General features: G+C 37.3%; 5 protein-coding genes across 14 annotated transcripts; 4 read left to right on the top strand and 1 right to left on the bottom strand.

Annotated features, from left to right (window-relative positions):
- The first annotated feature begins 5,798 nt into the window (after positions 1–5,798).
- Positions 5,799–7,825, top strand: LOC125197241 (bidirectional sugar transporter SWEET14-like). Its single transcript, XM_048095961.1, has 6 exons — positions 5,799–5,873; positions 6,564–6,600; positions 6,690–6,900; positions 6,980–7,138; positions 7,235–7,354; positions 7,504–7,825. Exons 1-6 carry the CDS (start codon positions 5,828–5,830, stop codon positions 7,735–7,737), a joined length of 807 nt encoding a protein of 268 aa, XP_047951918.1. The 5' UTR covers positions 5,799–5,827; the 3' UTR covers positions 7,738–7,825.
- A 1,761-nt stretch (positions 7,826–9,586) lies between these two features.
- LOC125193658 (calcium-binding protein KRP1-like) lies at positions 9,587–10,232 on the top strand. The gene has a single exon (XM_048091500.1). The coding sequence runs from the start codon at positions 9,748–9,750 to the stop codon at positions 10,114–10,116; it is 369 nt and encodes a 122-aa protein (XP_047947457.1). The 5' UTR covers positions 9,587–9,747; the 3' UTR covers positions 10,117–10,232.
- A 195-nt stretch (positions 10,233–10,427) lies between these two features.
- Positions 10,428–14,531, top strand: LOC125193657 (receptor-like serine/threonine-protein kinase SD1-7). Of its 8 annotated transcripts, XM_048091497.1 has the most exons (9): positions 10,578–10,594; positions 10,797–10,879; positions 11,176–11,979; positions 12,099–12,197; positions 12,779–12,930; positions 13,111–13,333; positions 13,435–13,672; positions 13,755–13,911; positions 13,985–14,531. In XM_048091497.1, exons 2-9 carry the CDS (start codon positions 10,807–10,809, stop codon positions 14,285–14,287), a joined length of 2,049 nt encoding a protein of 682 aa, XP_047947454.1. In that variant the 5' UTR covers positions 10,578–10,594; positions 10,797–10,806; the 3' UTR covers positions 14,288–14,531. The 8 variants fall into 8 exon arrangements, 7 of the variants coding, with proteins under 7 accessions (XP_047947451.1, XP_047947452.1, XP_047947450.1 ...); XM_048091494.1 differs by having other exon boundaries at positions 10,428–10,594; positions 10,744–11,979; XR_007171607.1 differs by having other exon boundaries at positions 10,457–11,979; positions 13,435–13,665; positions 13,985–14,125.
- A 1,403-nt stretch (positions 14,532–15,934) lies between these two features.
- On the top strand, positions 15,935–17,233 carry LOC125195176. Its single transcript, XM_048093362.1, has 2 exons — positions 15,935–16,577; positions 16,662–17,233. The coding sequence occupies exons 1-2, from the start codon at positions 15,935–15,937 to the stop codon at positions 17,231–17,233; spliced, it is 1,215 nt and encodes a 404-aa protein (XP_047949319.1).
- A 3,777-nt stretch (positions 17,234–21,010) lies between these two features.
- Positions 21,011–22,832, bottom strand: LOC125196568 (transcription factor bHLH112-like). 3 transcript variants are annotated; one of them, XM_048095135.1, is made up of 7 exons: positions 22,572–22,832; positions 22,126–22,483; positions 21,958–22,050; positions 21,789–21,854; positions 21,626–21,691; positions 21,488–21,538; positions 21,011–21,395 (listed from the first exon to the last, which is right to left on the bottom strand). In XM_048095135.1, exons 1-7 carry the CDS (start codon positions 22,751–22,753, stop codon positions 21,264–21,266), a joined length of 948 nt encoding a protein of 315 aa, XP_047951092.1. In that variant the 5' UTR covers positions 22,754–22,832; the 3' UTR covers positions 21,011–21,263. The 3 variants fall into 3 exon arrangements, with proteins under 3 accessions (XP_047951092.1, XP_047951093.1, XP_047951094.1); XM_048095136.1 differs by having other exon boundaries at positions 21,958–22,047; XM_048095137.1 differs by having other exon boundaries at positions 22,126–22,480.
- Positions 22,833–23,338: the final 506 nt, after the last annotated feature.

Below are 23,338 nucleotides of genomic sequence, written 5' to 3'. Positions count from 1 at the left end.
CCAAGTCTGACGGTTAATGCTTCTGAATACATATAATATACTTAAAAGTAGAATGGCTGGGGGCCTAAGGGCCCCCCATGCCCCAGCGTAGCTCCGCCCCTAGTTGTATCAAATTAGTAGTATAACCTTTACTCATCCATCCTTAAATATCTTATTTCACTTTTATTATTTTTAATAAAAAACCCTCACTATTCACTGGTTATCACACTCATATTTTTTTAATAAAATTAATAATATAAAAATATGATCTATATTTCACGAGTATTAAAATTGATTATGGAGGTAAAGTATTTAATTAAAAAATCGTACTCCCCCGCCTTTTTATAAATATGGATTGTTTTCTTCTTAGTAGTGTTTTTAAATGATGTATTTTTTAGTTTAGGATATATCTGAGTAAATATCACTAATACTACTATTATTTTTTCTCTAGCGTCTTCTCATTTATATTACTATCAATTATGCTTTAAAACTCGTACCTTCTCAAAAATTCATATTTTTATGAACGCGTAAAGTATAATATATATTATGTGATTAAAGAGACGAAGTATATAATAAATAAAATCGTTTTATATTATTGACTATCAGTATCTTAACTAAATTAAACTTATCTGCGCAGCTAAATTTCATAAGCGTGATTTTGGAGATCATATAAATCACACATAGTTATTACTTAAAAAATATTAATTACTCCCTCGTCCATGAAAAATAATTTCAGGACATTCACAATGGAGCGGACGATGGATTATCCAATGACGGACCCAGAAAGCTGAACCCATGGGGTCGAAAAAATAATTAATAATACATATAATATTTAAATAACTATTACATATATTATAATTTAAATATTGCATAATCTTTTTATTAAATATGATAATTAATTACTACGAATATTCATATTTTTAATATATTAAAATCACATCACACAACTTTATACTATTAAATAGTTTACGTTGTAATAAAAAAAATTATTTTTTTAAGTATTTTATTTCAAATTTTTGATATGTTACATATTTTTATAATTTTGTTATTTTCATTGAGCATTTGTTAAATTCTTATTGTATCATTTAATTTTATTTGTGATTCGACAAATATTACTGCTATATTTAACTACAAATATTAATTAAACTTAAAATAAAATCTATAATGAGTCATAGTACTAATTAAAACTTTTTTCTAATATTTTACTGTACATATTTTCAATTCACATACACTATACGTATGTCGACAAAACATAGTACTATATTATTAGAAATACTAAAAATTAGTAGAAAAAGAAGAAAATATAAAACACATTTATCAATACTCTCCCAAAAAGGCTTCCTAGGTTTTCTAAAATACAGTAATGAGTAAACAACAGCGCCGCAGCGCCCTCTTCATCTCATTCTCCAATTTTTTCAAGAAATTTTCATCTTCGGTTATCCTATTTCTCCATCTCTACCCTCTATTCCCTTCCAAATTCTCTTCTTTGGCAACAAAAAATACATAGCGCGAGGTCGGAGCCGGAGCAGCCGTGGCTCACCGGCCGATTTTGGGATAATCTCAGAGGCACTCACTGACCGGCGGTGGGGTCGGCCGACCCCACCCGACCCCACCTGGGTCCGTCAGTGGGATTATCCATCGTCCGAGCTCGATAGATCGTCCGCGGATGATAGGCCGCCCGATGTCCATCGTCCGGGCTTTCATCCGCCCCACCGTGGGCGACGCGGACGAAAGCGCGGAGGATGCGACGCGTTTTTGAATTTATTTTTTTATTTTTATAAAATTTTTATTCTATTTAAACACCCAATTTCCCCACCCATTCATTACATCTCCCAATTTATTCTCTCCCATCTCTCAAAACTTTTCAACTTTCTCACTAAAAAAATGAACTCCGACAACGACGACTGCAGTATATCAGAAGGCATTACTCGAGCCTTATTCGATTGCGTTAATGATGCTGCGGCGGAATGCTTGGCGGAAATGGAGCGCGAGCGGGAAGCGGCGGCAGCGTCGAACGTATGTCCGCCGCGGGCATGACGTTGCTCACCAACGTCTGTTCAACAATTATTTTGCCGAACAACCACGGTGGGGCCTGACGGTTTTTCACCGCTGGTTTAGAATGCGGCGAGATCTTTTTCTCAGCATTGTCTAGGCGTTGGAGGCACGTGATGAATACTTCCAATATCGGGAAGATGGCGTCGGCTTTCCCGTCCTTACACCGTTGCAGAAGTGCATGGTTGCGCTCCGGCAGTTGGCCTATGGCACCACGACGGATATGTTCGACGAGTACCTTCACGTCGGGGAGACAACCGGCCGCGATTGCCTGAAGAATTTTTGTAGGGGAGTTGTGGAGGCTTATAGCAACACATATTTGCGAAGGCCGACTGCTGATGATTGCCAGGCCCTGATGAGGATGCACGAGACGGCGCACGACTTTTCTGGAATGCTAGGGAGCATTGATTGTATGCACTGAGAGTGGAAGAATTGCCCGACGGTGTGGAGAGACTAATTTACCAGTGGATAGAAGGGCAACCACCCGACGATGATCCTCAAAGCCGTCGCTGACCATCAGCTCTGGATCTGGCATGCTTACTTCGGTGTAGCCGGGTCGAACAACGACATCAACGTCCTCAACTCTTCCAACCTCTTTGCCGATCAATGCAGGGGTCGTGGCTCGGCCATCGAGTTCACTGCCAACGGACGCCAATATCATATGGGGTACTACTTGGCCGATGGCATATATCCAAGGTGGCCTGTTTTTGTGAAGACAATTAGTTGCCCAATGGGTGACAAGAGATTGTTATTTGCGGCAAAGCAGGAGGCTGCACAGAAGGATGTGGAGCGGGCTTATGGTATGCTCCAATCGCGGTGGGCAATAGTGAAAGGTCCGGCGCGTTTCTAGTTTAAGGAAGTCATCGCTGATGTCATGTATGCGTGCATCATCTTGCATAACATGATAGTCGAACAAGAAGGTGGAAGTGTCACCGATTGGGGCGATGATGAAGGTGGATCTAGCTCCAGCACGGCGACCCCGCCTGTCTCTCGAGGATTACCGGTGGGCTTCAATGAGGTTATAGCTAGACAGACCTCAATGCGTAGCCAACAAGACCATAAGCTCATGAACGACATGATTGAAGAAGTTTGAAAGCGTAACGACCATTGAGAATTTGTAGGTTTTTTGTTTCGTACTGTAATTTGAACTTTCAATGAAATGAAGTTATTTTTCCCATTTTTGTAGTGTTTTAAATATTCAAATAAATTAAAAAATCTTAGTGCGGACTATAGGGTGGACTTGAGGGCGCTCCACTGCAGATGGAAGGGTAGGAGGATAAAATGCTGATGTGGCGGAGCATAGGGTGCCCTATAGGGCGGACCTTAGGGCGGTCCCATTGTGGATGCCCTCATTTTGCCATTTTAGAGTGTTTACAAAAATAGTCTCATTTTTAAGATGCAAAATTTCTCTCTCATACTTTACTAGCTACTTTTTCTCCCAATATATCTTAACTTTACCTACTTTTTCTCTTTCTCTTTCTTACTGTACCAATTTCTCATTAAAACTGTGTCTTTCACAAATGAAACTATTTTTTGAGGACGTAAGGAGTAATATATTTTACGGATACAAAAATAGAGATGCAATTATAATTGCATTCAATTTTTTTGGAAAAAAAAACCATTACTTAGGTCACAGAAACAAAAGAAAGCTTTCTTAAATTGAGAACAAATTATTTTATTTTTGCTTTTCTAGTACGCTTTCATTTGTGTCATCTAATTTTAGTTAGAACAAAAAGTAAAGACAATTTTGAAAGTGTTATGGTACATTTAGAAACAAAAATTAACATTCCTAGCTGCAATAAAAAAATTTCTTAATTATATTTTTAGTTATTGTTTATCAGCTTGTTGAAATTGAAGTTACCCCTTCGTCTTATATCATCATGTAAGCAGTAATATGAGAAAATATTGGTTTCCACTTATTACTAATTAATTGTAGCCAGCACATACTTGTATTCTTTTCTAAGCCACCACACAAATTAAGGGCATCTTTGGAATAGAGTTTGGCACGATTGAATTTGATCAAAAACTTTTAACAGAGCCCATATTATAAAGCAGGAAAAGAAAAAGAAATCTAAAGTCGAGAGCCCCTTTTCTCTGTACATATAACAGATTCATTTTAATTATTTCCAGGTAGAATCATGAATTAGGAATTAAAAATAACCACAAAAATTAGAAAAGGAGAGATGATTGGAAATCAATCAAGCCGCAAGAGAGCAGCATTTTCATTTTTTGGAAAGAGAGCTGTCCAAACATGACATAAACCACCAAGACAAGATAAGCTACTAAATCATATCTTCATTTTATTACATCTCTTCCTTCATATCTTCAAAAATAGGGCTGAAATGGTTGGTCCCACTCTATAATTGATTACAAGTGGCATTAAATATAATAGGAGTAGGCTATTTGTTGGAGTATGCATATATTGAGATAATTGTTAATATAACATTTTATAAAGTTTGAATTCCTTTTTGCCTCCCTCAATAATGTGCTTATAGCACCTAATTTGTCCTTAAAGCTATCAAACTATATGCATCAATAATAATGTATCTCTTTGCAAAGTTTCCAAATAAGGTTGAAGCTTTTTCCTTCCAAAAACTGTTATTTCGGCTTGTTTACATAATTAGCTATATTTATTATAAACACGGCGCTAATATACATTTATGTTATAATATATGTTTAATTATTATTCTTAACGTACAAACTCATTTACATCAATTATACGTGTGAGGGCAAACAAACCATATTCCACATTAGAGAATGAATAAGAATTGCCAACATATAAATGAGCTATCCCAACTCCATTAGTATGAGGTCTTTTAGGGAGTATTCCAAGAGTAAAACCGTGAGGACTTTGCCCAAAACGGACAATATAATACTAATGTGGAGTTCAGGTGTGCACCACCGATCCCCAACAGTGGTATCAAAGCCCTGGTTCAGGGCTGGGCCTGTGTGGCTCGGGGTTCGGTGGACGCTTGCAAGTTCTCCAATGTCTCTGAGTGGTCTCGATCAAGACCTGTGGTGACTTGGTGAGCCGTAACATGAGGTAGGCATGTGGTCTTTGTCGGTGGTCTTGGTTTGAGGGAGGATTGTGAGGGCAAACAATTCCCACATTGGAGGTTTGAGGGGAGGATTGTGAGGACAAACAATTCCCACATTGGAGAATGAACAAGAATTGCAAGCATATAAAATGAGCTATCCCGTGTGGTCTTTGTCTAGTGGTTATATAAAAATGGGCTACCTACCCCAAGAACAAAATCGGGAGGGCTTTGCCAACAATACAGACTTAGAGACTGGGGTGGGGTATGGAGTAAATACTCCAATTAAACATAATTTCGACCAACAAATTAAATTGTTGTGCAACTTATTTCTTTTATCTCTCTCGTACTTCTCGTGACAAGTAGTGGTTAATAATTTTTTTCTCTTGACTTAATAACTGGTAAATGATTTTCTAAAAAAATTATACTGCTACAAAATTGGACCGCGTGTGTAATTTTGTTAGGCAAATTATCTGATTCTATGAAAGATTGAGAGGGCAAATATTATTGCGTGAATACTGTAGAGCTTGCAAATTGCATCAGTTGAAAATGACTGTTGTGCCCCTCATCTGCAAATATCTTATAGACATATAAAAAGTTGCCTATATTTCATTTGTTATCATGCAAAAATCCCCATTTAATTCACATTATTGCAAAAGTGCCCCTTTCTTTTATGAATAAATAGGCACATACCAACCCATCCATGACAACTGAGATAGATAGAGTGTTATTATTTCAGTTTCTAAATTTGCTAGAGCGATATGGCTGCCTTCTCTGGACATTGGAGTCTTGCATTTGGCGTACTTGGTAAATTTTTTGAGATTTTATGGTATTTTTTTTATGTAAGTTTCTATCACACACACATATATATAGGCTCGTATTCTAATAAGACTGCGTTAAAATAAGAACTGAGAACCATACAAGTTTGTTGATTTATTAATATCAGTTTACACCACAAAACATATCAATTCTTGACTCCATACACTTCGTTGATTCATGAATATCACTAGGGTTTTGTGATATTGAAAATCAACAACTAATATTAATGAATAAACGAACTAATATAGTTCTCGCTTATCATTTTAAAGAGGTTCTTCTCATTTGATTACAACTCTGATACGCGTCTGCATGGCCATCATCAATTTCAATCAAGCATTAGTATGTGCGCGATACAATTAGGGTTAGTGCTCGATACAATTAGAGCATAATACTTTATTATACACATCATGCATGGCTTTAGTTCTCATGCATATTTATTATAGATCTATCCCATATCTGTATTATAATAGTATTAGTAACATAAATTATGCATAAATCCATTGTACTATTTTGAAAATAAAAGTTAATCTCTTTTTAGGCCCATGATTGAGGGTGGACGTCAATTTATTAACAACTTTTATAACCTAATCTAATGTCGATATTTAATTATAATATTTCTTTAAACAGGATCTGAAATTATTTTTATTTCTTTACTTACATCTTAATCTCAATATGCAGGCAACGTCGTCTCCTTCTTGGTGTTTCTCGCGCCAATGTATGTAAATAACACGTGTATTTCTTCACAAGACTTTCGAACAAACATCGATATACTAATATCTTACAATTTAAATCCTATTTTGACAGACCAACTTTCCATCAAATCTACAAGAAAAAATCAAGTGAAGGATTTCAATCGATTCCATACGTGGTTGCTCTCTTCAGTGCAGTGTTGTGGATTTACTACGCACTTCTCAAATGCAACGCCACTTTTCTAATCACCATTAATTCAGTCGGGTGTTTCATCGAGACTTTTTACATTATTTTCTATTTCTATTACGCCTCAAAGAAATCCAAGGTAATAGCAATATCAATTTTCTTCAAACATGCATGGATTATGTAGATGTTTAATTATAATCTGTTGATTTTAAATGCAGCTAACAACAATGAAGCTGCTTGGTTTGATTGCTGTTTTGGGGATGGGAATATTTTGTGTCACTCACTTCCTAATGAGACCTTCTCAACGTCCCATTGTCGTCGGATGGATTTGTCTAGTTTTTTCTTTGTGCGTCTTTGTCGCCCCTCTATGCATCTTGGTTAGTTGGAGTACTAATTTAGAGAACAAGTTCAAATATTTAGTGTTGGAATTGTATTAATTTTATTTGATCTGTATATACGATAACTATTTGCAGAGACAAGTTGTACGAACCAAGAACGTGGAGCATATGCCATTTCTTCTCTCAGTTTTTCTTACAATTAGCGCAGTCATGTGGTTTTTCTATGGCCTTTTGCTCAAAGATTATAACATTGCGGTACGTTATATCCATGCACTATACTCATACACGCACATAATCAATGTGTTGTTACAGTTCATATGCATGCTTTATAATGTACTACGAATCTATGATACACACATGAACTCATATGAAAAATACATGTTTTTTCTTTGTGGTCTACATAGATTCCAAACATACTAGGTTTCATCTTCGGCTTGCTCCAAATGGCGCTCTACGCGAGATACAGAAACACAGACAAAATGACAGAGCAGAAGATTCCAGAAGCTGGAAAGCAAAGAAGTGTTTTGGAGGAAGAGAAGAACCCTAATCACAAAATCATTGAAGTTTTCAAATTAAGTGAAATGTTGAGTTCACACAAGAATGGAGTCGAAGAAGCAAAGCCGCAAACTCAAGCTTGATTGGAAGTTCTGTTAATTTATTTACATGGCATCTAATTTAATTTAATGTCCTATGCTTTTTTTTATTAACTTTGGAACATGATGTAACGCGTGGGAGACTCTTGTTTCTCAATATGCTGGAAATGAAAATTTGGATGCCTTTTTATGTTTGTTTAATTTGTTTATCTCCATCGGTCTATTCATATAATATGCTTTCTCTCTCTTTCAACTAGTAATTGTCAAAATGTTGTTACTAGGAGTATATATATTTCTTTTGAGTTTATGTCACGTGTATTTATGCATTATAGTAGACGAAACGTGGCTGGACGTATACATTTAGCGCACTTTTATTTTGGCTTTTTAAATCAAAACTTTTTCCCGAATTTCGATTTTTCTCATGAACTATGAGATTTGTTTTTAAAACCACTAACTTTCATTTCATTAGGATTTTTCCAACCCGACCCGAATAGCACATTTCCGACCCGAATAGCATAATTCAAAATGTTAAAGTTGTGTATTGTTTATTCAAAAGTTGTCATTTGTTATGTAATAATTGTAACTGTATGTATTATTGTGCCATATAGGATCCAAGCAATCAATTTAGTGACAAATATGATTAAAATTGACATGTAGACAACCCGGGTTTCGTCGTTGACCCGCCGGGGGAAAATCCTAAAGAAATAAAAGTTCGTGGTTTTAAAAACAAATCTCATAGTTCATGGGAAAAACCGGAATTCGGAGAAAGGTTTTGGTTTAAAAAGCCAAAAACCCTTTTATTTTCTGCAATAAACAAGAACAGATCAAAATAATTGTTAAACTTCACTAGATTTAAAAAATATTTGGAGTTTAGAATAGTAGTATCAAATTTTATTTTTGGTACACCTGGCTGTTAGCAATAATATAAATCGATGTCTATTTTGTTTCAGAGATATGAATTATTTATCAAAAATATTCACGGCAATAAATGTATATAACGAGAGATTGATTAATTCCTATAGCCCTGATTTTTTGGATTTATGTACAAGCCCACAATGATTTAAAAGACTAATTAAAGCAAATAATACGTGTAGCATTTCAAGAAACTGAAAAGGAAATCATCACGGAATGATTCAAACAACATATAAAGGAAGAGTAAAGAGATTTTTTTAGTAGTGTCAACGAATTGCCAAACATAGTTGCAAAATTCAGTGTATCAGCGTGATATAATACTATTCGATAACAAAAAAAAAAAGCTTAGGTAAACCAAATTATATCGACTTGCTTCTTAAGTTTAGGGAGCTTTAGTACTTTATTCTATGCAAATTTTAGTGCAATTAATGATGTATTTAAAAAAAAATTTCCTATATAAAGAAGAAAATTACAAATGATATCAAGAGGGCTCGAACTCGCCGTGCAATAATGTCTGACCTCCTTATTGCTAGGACAAAGGATATGGACCAATTAATGATGTAAATTGTAATCTAATCTCTTTTTAAAAAGCTTTGATTATGTAAAGCTCTATTATTCTTTTTTTAAAATTATGGGGTTTTTCCTTGTCTTTTCAGTCAAATGTTATGGCAAGAGACACATTGCATAATATTTGATAAACAAAATTATATTTCATGATTAAATACTTAGTTCTAAATTTTTTTTCTCAAAGTTGGAAAATTCATAAGTTTAAGGACGAACAAAATAGTTTATGGCGTTTTATGCAAACTTATTTGGGAAAGTGGTAAAAAAAAGTTAGAAACATAAAAAATTAAAAATCATCACCGCGTTAGAATTGTGTATAATTAAAAGGAAAAGGGTATATCATATATGGGCGCCGACAGAGAAATTTCCATTGCAATGGGATGCACATACGCAATTGTCGACCATTTCTACGCAATTGTGTACCCAAACTACTGTCAACTAGCTGTCCTACTCCCGCCCCTTCTTCTTCTACGAAACCCCCTTTCCCTCATCATATATTAACTCCGCTCCCTCTCGTCAAATCATCATCGCTAATTACCAACTATCTTCATTCCAAACAAACACTTTCACTTTACTTCGATGGCGTCGATCCAGCAACCAAATTTCCAAGATTTCTTCCCGCTCATGGCGGAGAAGCTAGGCGCCGACGGATTGCTTGCCGAATTGTGCAACGGTTTCCGGTTATTGATGGACTCCGAGAAAGGGGTTATCACATTTGACAGTTTGAAGAACAATTCTGCTTTTTTGGGGCTCCAGGAATTGTCTGATGATGATCTTTACAGTATGCTCAAAGAAGGGGATTTCGACGGAGATGGCGCTCTGAATCAGATGGAGTTTTGTGTCTTAATGTTCAGATTGAGCCCAGAGCTGATGGACCAATCTCAGCTTCTGTTGGAGGAGGCTCTTCTACAGGAGGAGGCTTTCCAAGATTTCAACTTTACTTTGTAATCATTTTGCTTTCCAATTCTTTATACTTTACCAATTCTTTTGAAGTACTGTAGTTAGTGGAGATTATTCCCATTTACACAGAAACGGACAGAATAAATTAAAAGATTCATTATATACACTGCATAGCTACATACACTATCTTCTTTTGTTAGTGTACACTGTAATTTGTGAACAACTGATTCTGAATGATTTGAGTTTTCCTACTTAGGTCTTAGCTTGGTGGATGTAATATTTGACACTGAGAGTTGTTTAAAGTAAAGAACTAGCTGTATTTAATTGCTGAATTTTGCAATGGTGTCATGTTACCTAACACAAAAAGGTCGTTTTCTTATGAGTATGCACATTATATAGAAATAACAAGTGGCTAAAATTTTATTCTTTTCTGTAACTACGCAGAAGTTGATTTGTATTGGCCTTTTTCACTCAGAGACTGGAATTCTTGACCACATGAAACTTCTGAGAGGAAGGGCCTCTAAATGTCAGCATCATCTTCTAAATGATTATATATTTTTCCTTGTAGAGCTTTGAATGATACTTGCTCCCAGACCCCTCAAATTCTTTGCAGATATAAGGAAATATCAGATTCCATGAATAATCATTTGTCTTTGTGTCTTCGTTTGTGTATAGCTTGTCTGTGGTTGAACGTTTATGCTCTCACTGATGGTATGAAAGCATCGCAGTCTCTTAGAGATGGTGAGACGCTGGTGTCAAATGGAGGAAATTTCGAGCTGGGGTTTTTCAGTCCAGGTCGTTCCAAGGACAGGTACTTGGGTATTTGGTACAAGAATATTCCTGTTAGAACTGTTGTTTGGGTTGCGAATAGGGAAAGCCCTATTAAGGATTCGTCTGGCTTATTGGTGATCAATAACACAAGCAGTCTGGTACTTTCGAATGGATCTAACAGTGTGGTTTGGTCAACAAGTTCAGCAAGGGTGGCTCAGGATCCATTTTTGCAACTTCTTGATCTTGGAAATCTTGTTGTGAGAGATACGAAAGATGAAAGTGCTGATAATTACTTGTGGCAGAGTTTTGATTATCCATCTGATACAATGATGCCAGGTATGAAGTTAGGATGGGACTTGAGAACTCGTCTTAACAGGCGTATTACTGCGTGGAAGAGTTCTGATGATCCGGCTCCTGGAGAATTTAGCAGTGGTGTGGAACTTGATGCGTATCCACAGTTAGTGATGTATAGAGGCACCAGAGAGTTTTACCGAGGGGGTCCATGGAATGGTCTGAGATTTAGTGGTGCTCTTTCGATGAAAAAGAATCCTGTTTACGAGTTCAAGTTTGTATCTAACAAGGAAGAGGTTTACTATACCTTTCAACTCCTGAATAAATCAGTGATTACAAGGCTTGTTGTGAATGAAACCGCCATGGCTCGCCAGCGGTACGTATGGGTTGAAACAGAGATGTCTTGGAAGCTGTATTCTTCAGTACCACGTGACTACTGTGACACTTACAGTTTATGTGGTGCTAATGGATTGTGTGTCATCAGCGACTCACCTGCTTGCCAATGTTTAGAAGGTTTCAAGCCAAAGGTTGACAGTAGCTGGAAATCTATGGACTGGTCACAAGGATGCATCCGAGAGGAGCCTTTAGACTGCGCTAGAAAACATGATTTCATCAGAATTTCGGGTGTGAAACTTCCAGATACTACACATACATGGGTAAATGAAAGCATGGATTTGAAAAAATGCAAGGAGACATGCTTGAAGAATTGCTCTTGTATGGCTTACTCAAACTCGGATATTAGTGGACGAGGGTCCGGATGTGTCCTTTGGTTTGAAGATCTAATTGATATTAGAAAGCTTTCCGATGGTGGCCAGGATATCCATATGCGGGTGCCATCTTCAAAGCAAGGTGTGTTTTTCATAACAGTATCAGTAGGATAGTGCTACGACTCAGCCCTGTCTACAAACCATGCTCCATGAGGGTACATATTTTCTGTAGTGCTGATCAAGATCAAATACTTTTGGCAGTAAACAGGTTGCGGCTGGTAATATCTGTGGTTATGGTTCCTATATGTGTATTGCTTCTTCTTACTTGCTATCTTTTCAGAGGAAGGATGAAAGGAAAAGGTAAATGCACTGATAAATTTCTGTCTTCTCTCAGCGTTAGAAGACATTCATTTGCCATTTTCTCTTTCGGAATTTGCTTGACTTTTTTCTTCATGTCTAGACTATATATTGATATTGATCATAATACCAACAAGCTAAGACTCTTAAACCTGTTCAAGAAATTGCTACAATATTCTCTGCTGGCTTAACATATTTTTGGCAAATGCTAGAATGTTCTGATATTCAAAGAAAGTAAAGAAAAAATGAAATCCAGAATATAAGTTAATGCACATTTAGATCATGCACAGAAGAAGAAGCAGCAGCAGCAGCAGTAGTACAGACATATTTACTTGGAGAATAAATAGTTTCTTAAGCTTTGGCTTTAAAACACTTTCATGACATTTAGAAAGTAACAAACAGCATTTCAAAAAAAAAATCTGATTCGTTCGTTTTTGTTAGTGATGTTCTGACATTTGTTACTGTTATATGCATTCGTTATGATTGTGCTGTGCCTGTAACCAATTTACATCTCTCGTGTCCAGCAAATGAGTCTTCAAATACCAGAGAGATTATTATTTAATAAATTCTTCCAACATCCACAGATAAAGATGAAGGACAAGTTGGTCACGGTGCTGTTGCTGAAAGAGAAGATCTTGGCCTACCCTTACTTGACTTGGCCACAGTAGCCCGGGCCACTGGAGATTTCTCGGTGGACAATCAGCTTGGTGAAGGTGGGTTTGGACCGGTTTACAAGGTGATGATCTTACCATAATTTTTGTTCTCTTGATAAATATAGAACTCAAATAATATGGAGAAGAGACACGAGTCCTAATATATGGAATTTGTGGTCAGTCGGTATTTTGATACTTAACTAATAATGGAGTATAAGGGAGTGAATGTCTTTCGGAAATGAATCTACTTACCCACTTACTAGTCCAACTTTCAGGGTGTACTGATGGATGGGAAAGATATTGCTGTAAAAAGGCTTTCTAAGAGTTCAGGACAAGGGCTAGACGAGTTCAAAAATGAAGTAAAACTGATTGCTAAACTTCAGCACAGAAATCTTGTGAGGCTTCTGGCTTGCTGCATTGAAGAGGATGAGAAAATATTGATCTATGAATACATGTGCAACGGAAGTTTGGACTCATCTATCTTTGGTTCGTACAATATATTTCTGTCATTGCCTTGTAGTTTAGTTTGCACAGAGTCTGTCAGTATATAAAAAGATTATTGCATTGACTTGATTATAACATATCAGATCAATCAAGAGGGTCACTATTAGATTGGACCCAGCGTTTCAACATCATATGTGGCATTGCTCGGGGTCTTCTTTACCTTCACCAGGATTCGAGATTGAGAATCATCCACAGAGATCTCAAGGCTAGTAATGTATTACTAGATGATACACTGAACCCGAAGATTTCTGACTTCGGGATGGCTAGACCTTTTGGTGGAGATCAAAGTCAAGCCAAAACCAGAAGAATAGTTGGTACATAGTATGTGATTCAACTTATAACATAGTAGTAAGATTTATATTCTATGGTTTCATCATTTTATAATGTGAATGGTTTCCTGCAGTGGCTATATGGCACCAGAATACGCCTTATATGGTTTGTTCTCGGTGAAATCTGATGTTTTTAGTTTTGGCATTCTACTCTTGGAGATTGTGAGTGGAAAAAAGAACACTACGAGATTGGACAATCCACATAATTACCACAGCAATCTAATAGGATATGTAAGCAACTTGAAGGATAAGGAAGAATTATTTCATCTTCTTCATTTTCTAATAAGGCATTTTGTCTGGCTAGGTATGGCAAATGTGGAGAGAAGGCAGGACGCTGGAACTGATTGATCCTCTGTTGGATGGTGCACTCGGTCAACATGAAGTGATGCGGTGCATACATGTAGGTCTCCTGTGCATCCAGCAGAATCCAGATGATAGACCAAATATGTCAACAGTGGTGCTGATGTTGAATGGAGAGAGTATGTTACCCCAGCCGAAGGAGCCTGCTTTTCTCATAGATGTAATTCCAAGTGCATGCTCGTCGTCCCCCACGAATGCATCACATTCGGTCAATGATATTACCATCACTATGATGGAGGGTCGTTGAGTTGATTGGTAGAGCTTGGTTATCTCTTTTCGGGCATAGATGGGATCGGTGCATTGTTTTGTAGGAAACTTGAATCTTCTAATCCTAGTACCTTGTGTTCATGTTTATATATTTCATTCTTGGATGTACATGACTTGACCATAAGAGTTTTAGTTAAGGTTTAGCATGTTTAGGGACTGAAATAAACATACTGCTGTTAGTGACATCAGTTCATTTATGTCTTGTATTCGTATATGTTTTCCAAGTTTCGTAGTTCTATCTGTAAGGTTTGATATAGTATGCAACACACTTATTAAGTTTCTGATAATCAATTGGTTTTACAATATGGCCAAATTATATTAAGTGATATTTTGATAGTTAACATGGTTGGAAGCTTATTGATGAAATTACATCTGAAATACTATGAACTACTATCTTATTGCTTAAGACCAAATATCAACATTAGGATTGAAAAATCAAATGATTAAGATTGACAATCGAACACTGAATTAACTTTGTAGTTATTAGCTACGATTTAGTTTCTGTTTGAATTTTTTTCCAATATTGTAAACATTTTCAAATGATTAAGATTGACAATCGAACACTGAATTAACTTTGTAGTTATTAGCTACGATTTAGTTTCTGTTTGAATTTTTTTCCAATATTGTAAACATATTCCAGATATCTTATAATAACTCCCTAGAAGTTCTACATCTTTATTTGTTAAGAATGACATCGTCCACATGTTTAATTAATACTACTATAATACTCATTCGTCCTATAGAGATAGACATCCCCTTTTACCTATGTTCCATAGAAATAGTCTATATCCATACATAAAAATATTTTCATAAATTATTACCGCTGATAATTTGGGTCCCACCATCCACTAACAATATTTCAACTATTTTTTCTTTTCTTTTATTTTACGAATTATATGTAGTACTCCCTAGTCCTAAGTTACTTGAGTAGTATTCTATTTTGGATTGTCCCAAGTTACTTGAGTCATTTATGTTTTTGGCTAAAAACAAAACATCTAATCACACACTTTACTCTTTCTTTTACTTTACTCTCTCTTGCTTTACTCTCTCCTCAACTTTATTTTATTTAACTCACTAAACACAACTTTCTTAAATCTCGTGCGGAAAAGAAACGCATCAAGTAACGTGGAACGATGGGTATTAAAATTCGCATCGATCCTAAAATGTCTAGTTCTATGAGACGTAGGGAATACATTTCACATAACCAATCACTTTACTTAGTTACACATTAATTAAAAAATTCGATTAATTTTAGTGATAAGTCATGCCATCACTCGCAACATAAGAGTATCCACAATAGGGGCGGCCGCCCCGATCGCGGCTAAGCCGCGGCTGTCTATTGTGGTGGAAGCGGCCGCCTCGGAGGCGGAAGGGCTTTCGCCCCGAAAGCGCCGAGGACGAGCCGGAGGAGAGAGAAAAGCGGCGGCCGCCACGGCTATCTATTGCACGGCGAAACCGCCGCGGCGGTCGCCGATTTCCATTTTTTTTTTTAATTTTGAATTTTTAATTATTTTTATTATAAATATTCTATCCATTTTCATCTTCTCTCCACACACATCTTCACACCCATTTCACTTTCTATCCAATTTTTCTATCTCTAAAAATTTGTGGATTTCCATTACTATTTATGGATGATTTGTGGAATGAAGCATGGGATTCTTTGATTCAAGAGGTGCAGAGGGAAGCCGACGAGGAGGATGAGGCGGCGGCAGAATTGGAGGCGGAACTGGCGGCGGCGGCGATCCCTCGTGAGATTCGTCATCGTCGGACAATCCCACGAGACCATGTCGGAGCGGCTGAGCGGCTTATGGCAGACTACTTTAGCGCTAATCCCCGTTACCCAGCTGAGATTTTCCGTCGGCGTTTCAGAATGTCGCGACCGCTCTTCACCCATATAGCGACGACATTGGCGGACCGGTACGGTTGCTTCAACCTCCGGAGTGATTGCACTGGCCGGATCGGACTGTCTACTTTTCAGAAATGCACCTCTGCAATAAGGCAGCTTGCCTATGCCGGACCGGCTGATATGTTTGACGAATACCTACAGATGGGTGAGACGACTAGTCTAGAGGTGCTCCGACAGTTTTGTAAGGGCATGCGGGAAGTCTTTGGTCCGGAGTTCCTACGAAAGTCAACCTCTGATGAGTGCCAGAGACTGCTAGATATGCACGGTGCGGTGCACAGTTTCCCAGGGATGATGGGCATCATTGATTGCATGCATTGGGAGTGGAAAAACTGCCCGGTGGCGTGGAAAGGCCAGTTCACTACTGGTTTCAAAAGCAAACATCCTTTGATCCTGGAAGCCGTTGCTGACTACCGTTTGCGGATCTGGCATGCGTATTTCGGTGTTGCAGGTTCGAACAACGACATCAACGTTCTGCAGTCGTCGCCTCTCTTCAATGATGAGTGCCGGGGAGAGGGTCCAGAGATCAGTTTCGTAGCAAACGGCACGCAGTATCGCGGGGGATACTATTTGGCGGATGGAATATACCCTCGTTGGCCCGTATTCGTCAAGACACTTCGCCTACCGGCTGGAGCGAGGAGACAATATTTTGCGCGAAAACAAGAGGCCGCTAGGAAAGATGTTGAGCGAGCTTTTGGTGTGCTCCAAGCGCGATGGGCCATTATACGCTGCCCGGCACGAGTTTGGCACGAAGATGATGTCGCGAATATTATGTTAGCATGTATCATATTGCACAATATGATAATAGAAGATGAAGGATTTGCTGCAGAACGTTGGACACCGGAAGATGGTGCAAGTACAAGTCACGGCGTTGCCTCCGCGCAGATCCGGATGGGTGTACCACGTAGTAATGAATATCTGATCCAACGTTTCGCTGATATACGCAGGAGCACAACACATGACCAACTCCAGGTCGATTTGATTGAAGAGGTCTGGGCACGTAGGGGAGGCGGCGTAGCGTGAAGAACATGTGTGATTTTCCGTAGATCAAATTTTCGTTGTAATTTTCCCCTTACTTTAATCCGACGAAAATTTAGTTTTCAATTTTAATTTGTTTTATTAGCCGTTTTTATCTAATTATTTTTAGTCCGATAATTTTAATTGTAATTGAATTAAAATATACAACAAATAAAATAAAGTGAAATGTGGTTAAAAAAAGTGTCCACTATTGCTGCGGAAACTTTTTTTTGTGGCCGTGGACAAATATAATGTGGCTATGGACAAAAAACGTAAAAGTGTCCACCCTATTGTGGATGCTCTAATAAGGCCTCCCCAATCCTTCCAAAAATACCTCTTGCCATATTGTTAGCCAACCTCACATCTCTCCCACAACCCTCCAACAGCCCGCAGCCCTCCCATTTAATTCATTCTAATTGTTGGTGTTTATCAAATATTAAAACTGTCGGAATCGTGTTTGGTCAATGGACTTTGACCAATATAAATGTGACGAGACATTTAATTTTGTAAAATTAAATGCAATAGCGACGATCTACTTTTGGAGTAGATGTCCGTGGTATATTCATTTTCTCTAAACCGATTCCCGGTGAATGAGAAATTATGAATTAAAGTTTGTCACAGTGCTGAGCTATAAAGGAGCTATGAGATAAAACCAAGGGATTAATTAAAAGAGTTAAGCATCCCACATTATTACGTGTAATAATTATAGTGGACCCAAGTGCACAACGGGTGCTAAAAGGTCCACGACGGACCCCGACATATAGTGGGTCCCAAGAGGTCCACGACGGACCCCGACGCATAGCGGGTGACAAAAGGTCCCCGATGGACCCCAACGTATCGTGTGACCAAAAGGTTCATTATGAACCCCGTCGTGTAGCGTGTCCAGGTGCATCAGTCTCCTCTAGCTCCCGTAACGGCTAGTAACCCCCGGCGGTTACAGTCAAAGCCATCATGGCACACATAATGACCGTTGACTCCATCAATGCCTAATGAGTGGACTTGGCCTATAAATAGGCATGCATCCATTGCATTCTACACACAATACTAGACACAACAAGATTGCATATCATTTTGCATAGCTCTCTCCCTCTTTGTGCATAGTCTTCCATCGAAGCTCTGCCCTCGCCATCATCTAGTTCGCCAGAGCTTGCTATGTTTGCGGTGCTGCAACGAACAAGACGAAGCCGTTTTATCTTTGGGGACAACAAGCCAATCCGAGAGCATTATCAGAGCATATCTCGTCTTGCGGAAAGAGGACTCCTCGACTCGGCTTATATCTTTACAGTTTATAGTTTTGATTATTGTTTTTGTTATTTCAATTTAGTTTATTGTACTTTTTATCTTCGTTCTTCATTTGGGTTGTATTACGCTTGGTTAGTGTATCTTCGTATATTTGCATGATTATTGATAGTAGTTATTAATAGATATTTGTATTAAATATATTTCCATAACTATAGTAGTTATTAATAGATATTTGTATTAAATATATTTCCATAACTATAGTACTAGTATATTAATACTAGCATATCAATACTAGTATATCATGATTCCTAATTTTGTGGGAATAGTGAGATTATATAATATTGGAGGGGAAAACTGATTTATGTATTCAAGCGTGTAAATTTTAATGTGTGTAATTAGTCCCATAATTTAGTTCCATAATTGTAGTACTTCATAATTCATATCATAGTTTGAAAATTGATTTGTACATGCAAATATGCAATGCGTGAGTAGTCTTTCCATTATTTAGTAAACTTGGCCCGGCCCAGCCCACTTCCCAACTGGGCCCAGGATCGGGCTGGGCCCATCATTTATTCCAAAACCCAGGCCCGGCCTGGCCCGGACCGCTCCAGACATGGGCCTAGGCTGGGCTGGGCCTAAATATCACCGGGCTTTACTGGGCCCGGGCCGGGCTGGGCCGGGCCGGCCCACTTGACACCTCTATCTTTGTATCACAGAATTATTCAAAGAAAAATCCAACAAAAACAATAAATACGAAACTTATTAGACAAACAAAAGGAGAAAAACTTCTACTACAATTAAAAAGAAACGATTTCGGAGAATGAGAGCTGTGAAGAAAATGAATGCAATGAGTTGTATATATAGTGTTGAAGAAATAAAATTCGGGACGGTTCTCATTCGGCCCACAGTAGGTGCCGAGAGAGCGTCGTTCCAACCGCCATGCGCCCACTCCCATGCTCGTCCCATCGGCCACCGCTGAGTGCCGCCCCACTGCTTATGGCGCGCAATAGGCGCCGTATCGCACGGCGGTGGGATAGCTCCCTATTGTGAATGCTCTTAATATGTCAAGGGTTTAGAGAGGCGAGGCAAGAGATACGTAAGCATGACGTGAAGGACAATGTTTTGGATAAACTTTTGTGGAGAATGAACAGATCGATCAAATATGGTTCGTATATGCTTCTAAGGAAAGCAATTATTTCTACACCTAAGAATATAATCCCAGATACTTGAATCGGGGCTATGTGCAGTATCATTGCATTTATTCTAATAATGTTTGTGTGTTTATGAGTTATTATTGCATAAAAGAAAAGGAGAACCATAATAACTAAAAGTTGATTCTATATGATAGTTCAGAAATTCTCATAATACAAATGAAAATGATCATGTCCCTTTTCTGCATTTTAGTTATAATTCAAATTACTCGTTTCATCCTAAATAATTGGTGTCTTAGATGTGCCAAAACTCAAAACAACATATATACAAATGAGGTAGGTAATTATTTGTAATCTTGTTAATTCTAAAAAAATATATGTGAAGAATTTGTAACTAAATACTTATAAGACACCTCCAAGTGATATGTGAATAATGTGATGATGAATGATGTTGCGTCATTGATATTGGGTTTCCATATACATATGTTTTACTTGACTTGCACACTAATTTGTACCAATCGAATTAGTGGGAGACACTATTACATGAGTAGTACTAGTATGAAAATTACTATACAAAATATACTGTGCTATATATGTTGACATTTTACTTCTTAAGTACTGTAGAAATGATTCATTATTCCTTTCTTATTCGTTTCAAAAAACTCATAGCTTTCCATTTCTCTTGTTCACTAAATTGATATTTTTTCTTCATCTAGAATAAAATTACAATTACGGATTATTTTGGATGAAGAAAAAGGAATATAATAGGAACATCATATATCAAACTTTAACATTTTACAAGCACATGAAATACATTCTCTTGATATGTATGATCATGAGCCTCGTGTACAAATCAACAGGAATGCTCTATTTTACTAATGATTAACCTCAATATAATTTATTACTAGTGATAATTACTAGATATATAAACTAATTTTTAAATAGGCGGTGGATATGTATGTATGATGAGCATCATGGCCTACTTATGGAAGAAATAATTTTAAACATTTAATTTATAATAAACCCTAAAAAGGAGGGTGGCCAATGGCCATTGGCACATAGGCCCCACATTCCCTTCTGACTTCCCACTCATATATTATTATTCCAAACATATAATTAAAACTTAAAAGTCTAGATTTTCAAATCAAATGAACTCCCATTTACCCTACTAGAATTAAATTATTCCTTTTCATTTCTCTTTAGAAATATAATACCACTAAAGCTAACACTGCCAGCTCTTTCTCACCACCACCAAAAGCTCCTTTACATTGTTATCCTTTCCCTTTTCTGCTCATTTTTTGCTACAACCAACAAAACTTTGATACTCTAATTCATGAAATATTTATAGTTTTGAATTAAATCAAATTCAGGGACAACATAGAGCATTATGTAATCATTTCTAAGCAACGCTTTTAATCATAATTTTTCAATTATTACAGGGTTATATATAATTAACATATTCTGCGAACAGTTTGTTCCCTAGCTAGCAAACTAATCTTTTGGGAAAGCTGCATCGCTTTGGCCAAAAAGTATACTTGAAACATTTTATCATGTAGTCTTTCTGTCTCTGCATTTGCTTCTCATCTACCTGTGAGCTGCTACTTAGATATTAGTGGAGTTTGATTAGATGAAGACTTGCTTGCTTATCTGAATGTGCCACCAAATGTAGGAGTCCAAAAGTCGACTGATGTTTCGTGCGTCACCGGAAAAGTGCTCGAAACTGGCACCAGACATAGCCCTCGGCTTCTAAGATCTTTCGATTTTTCTGGATTATTCTGCCATAACAATTTTAATAAAATGTTTTAAAGTTTGAATCATGGTATGAATGAAGATTAGTAATTAGCAATTTATTGGAGATTTTATGTACCTGCTGATTGTGCATGGGAGCTCCATTTTTCATGTAGGGTGCACTTAAGGCCTTATATTTCATATAAGAATATTAATTTCAGTTTATTTATAAATTACTATACTTAAAATGAAGCTGTGATTGGTGAAGGAGGCTTACAGTGAGTTGTTCGTGGAGAAATTTGATGTATTCAATCGCTTCAGAGAGGACGGAAGCAGTATCGGTCTGAAAATTGTTTCAAAATAATAAGTAACTTGAAAGAAAAGAAAAGAAATTTTATGTTTGATTTTGAGTTGAAGAGATTAGAGATGAAGAGCTTTACCTTTCCAAAAGGCGAGACCAATTGTTGAAGTGCCGTTATTCTGTCTCCCATCTTCTCTTTCCTCACCTAATCCAGAAATCATTAATCTCATTCTCAACTCAATAATGAAAGGAAAAGAAAAGCTGAATTTCAGAGATTCATCTTTACCAAAAGCTCAACATATGCATACCTTAAAAGCTGGAAAAGGCGGTGGTGTTTCGCTTCGCGCCCTTTTATTCGTGCTGTTTTTCTTGGTTAATTCCCGCCCTCCGTCCTTGCCCTGCTGATTCACACAAATAATATTGATGCGGGGAAATGGAAACAAACCCTAATCTGGTAAAGTAAGATTTAGAAATACCTTTGGTTTGGCATCCAAGGATGGATTCTGATTTTGTAAGGGCGGGAAAAAGCTGGATGTCATGGGGGCCGGCGCGTTCCAGAAGGGAGTGACATGCAAATGGTGATCAGCCTGGGGCTGATATGGATAATTCGATATGGTTGGGTTTTGATAGCTAGAGTGCTGCTGATTTTCCGATAACAAGAGGGCGTAGGCAGCACCGGAGTCCACCTGAAAAGAGGTGCTTAAACTCCGCGATGTGACGGTGCTGTCGTTGGAACTCGCCTGACTGCTAAAGTGGGGCTGAAACCCGCGGTTTATTTGAGAGGATTCGGAGGCGATGTTTGAAGTTAAATCGGTTACCCCTTTTTCATCTCTACTTTTCAATCAAACCAAAAAATAAATAATACAGTACTCCTCTGAATTGAATAGAATTATATAATGAAAATAGTGAAAGGAAGGCTTACAATAAAGCTTGGTTCCAATCCAAATCCAGGCCTAATCCCATCATTTGCAAACCGGTAGAGGTGGTGGCGGAATCCGACGGCCAACCGTAGCTGGCGATGGCATTTAAAGTGGTGGAGGTGGTGCTGCTCATTCTTGGTGTATCCCACCAGCTTCCGTTTCCTGCCTCCAACTCATCTGCCATGCCTGCAATGATCACTTTTTTATTTTCTCAACCAAACTCGCTAGCTCTTACGCTTCAACACTCATACTCCTATTTATTAGTATAACGAAAGCATCATTCTATTTATACATGTACTTGTCATTTCAACAAATAAATATCACAAATTGTGGTTGACTTTTTTTTCCAACTAGGTCATCTTCAAAACAATTTCCCTTCTTAGTCAATCATATTTTTTAAATATTGATATCATTCAACAAGAATTTGTGCATATCTAGTCATTATCGTATTAATATGATACAGATTAATTAAACACAAAATATGACATACTGTATTACTAAGATTTATGGAGTATAAACTTTTAACTACTACAAATATTTATGATATAATATTATAATTTTTAAGTAATAATTATATGATGATTCCGTAAATTTGTAAAATACGTAAACATTAGGGTCATGCTTAGTACATAAACTAAAATAGTGTATTTTTTAGAATTCAGAGGCTAAGGCAATTAAACTACTGTAAATTAATCAAAAAAATTTGCTGCTTGAGGAATGAGGACTAAACATGAGTTAGAAATTAATGTACTCGTAATTCCTTCAAACA

Source organism: Salvia hispanica, chromosome 6 (genome assembly GCF_023119035.1).
Source record: "Salvia hispanica cultivar TCC Black 2014 chromosome 6, UniMelb_Shisp_WGS_1.0, whole genome shotgun sequence".
Lineage (NCBI taxonomy): Eukaryota > Viridiplantae > Streptophyta > Magnoliopsida > Lamiales > Lamiaceae > Salvia > Salvia hispanica.
Note: the sequence above shows the minus strand (reverse complement) of the source record. Positions and strands in the feature narration are given on the sequence as shown.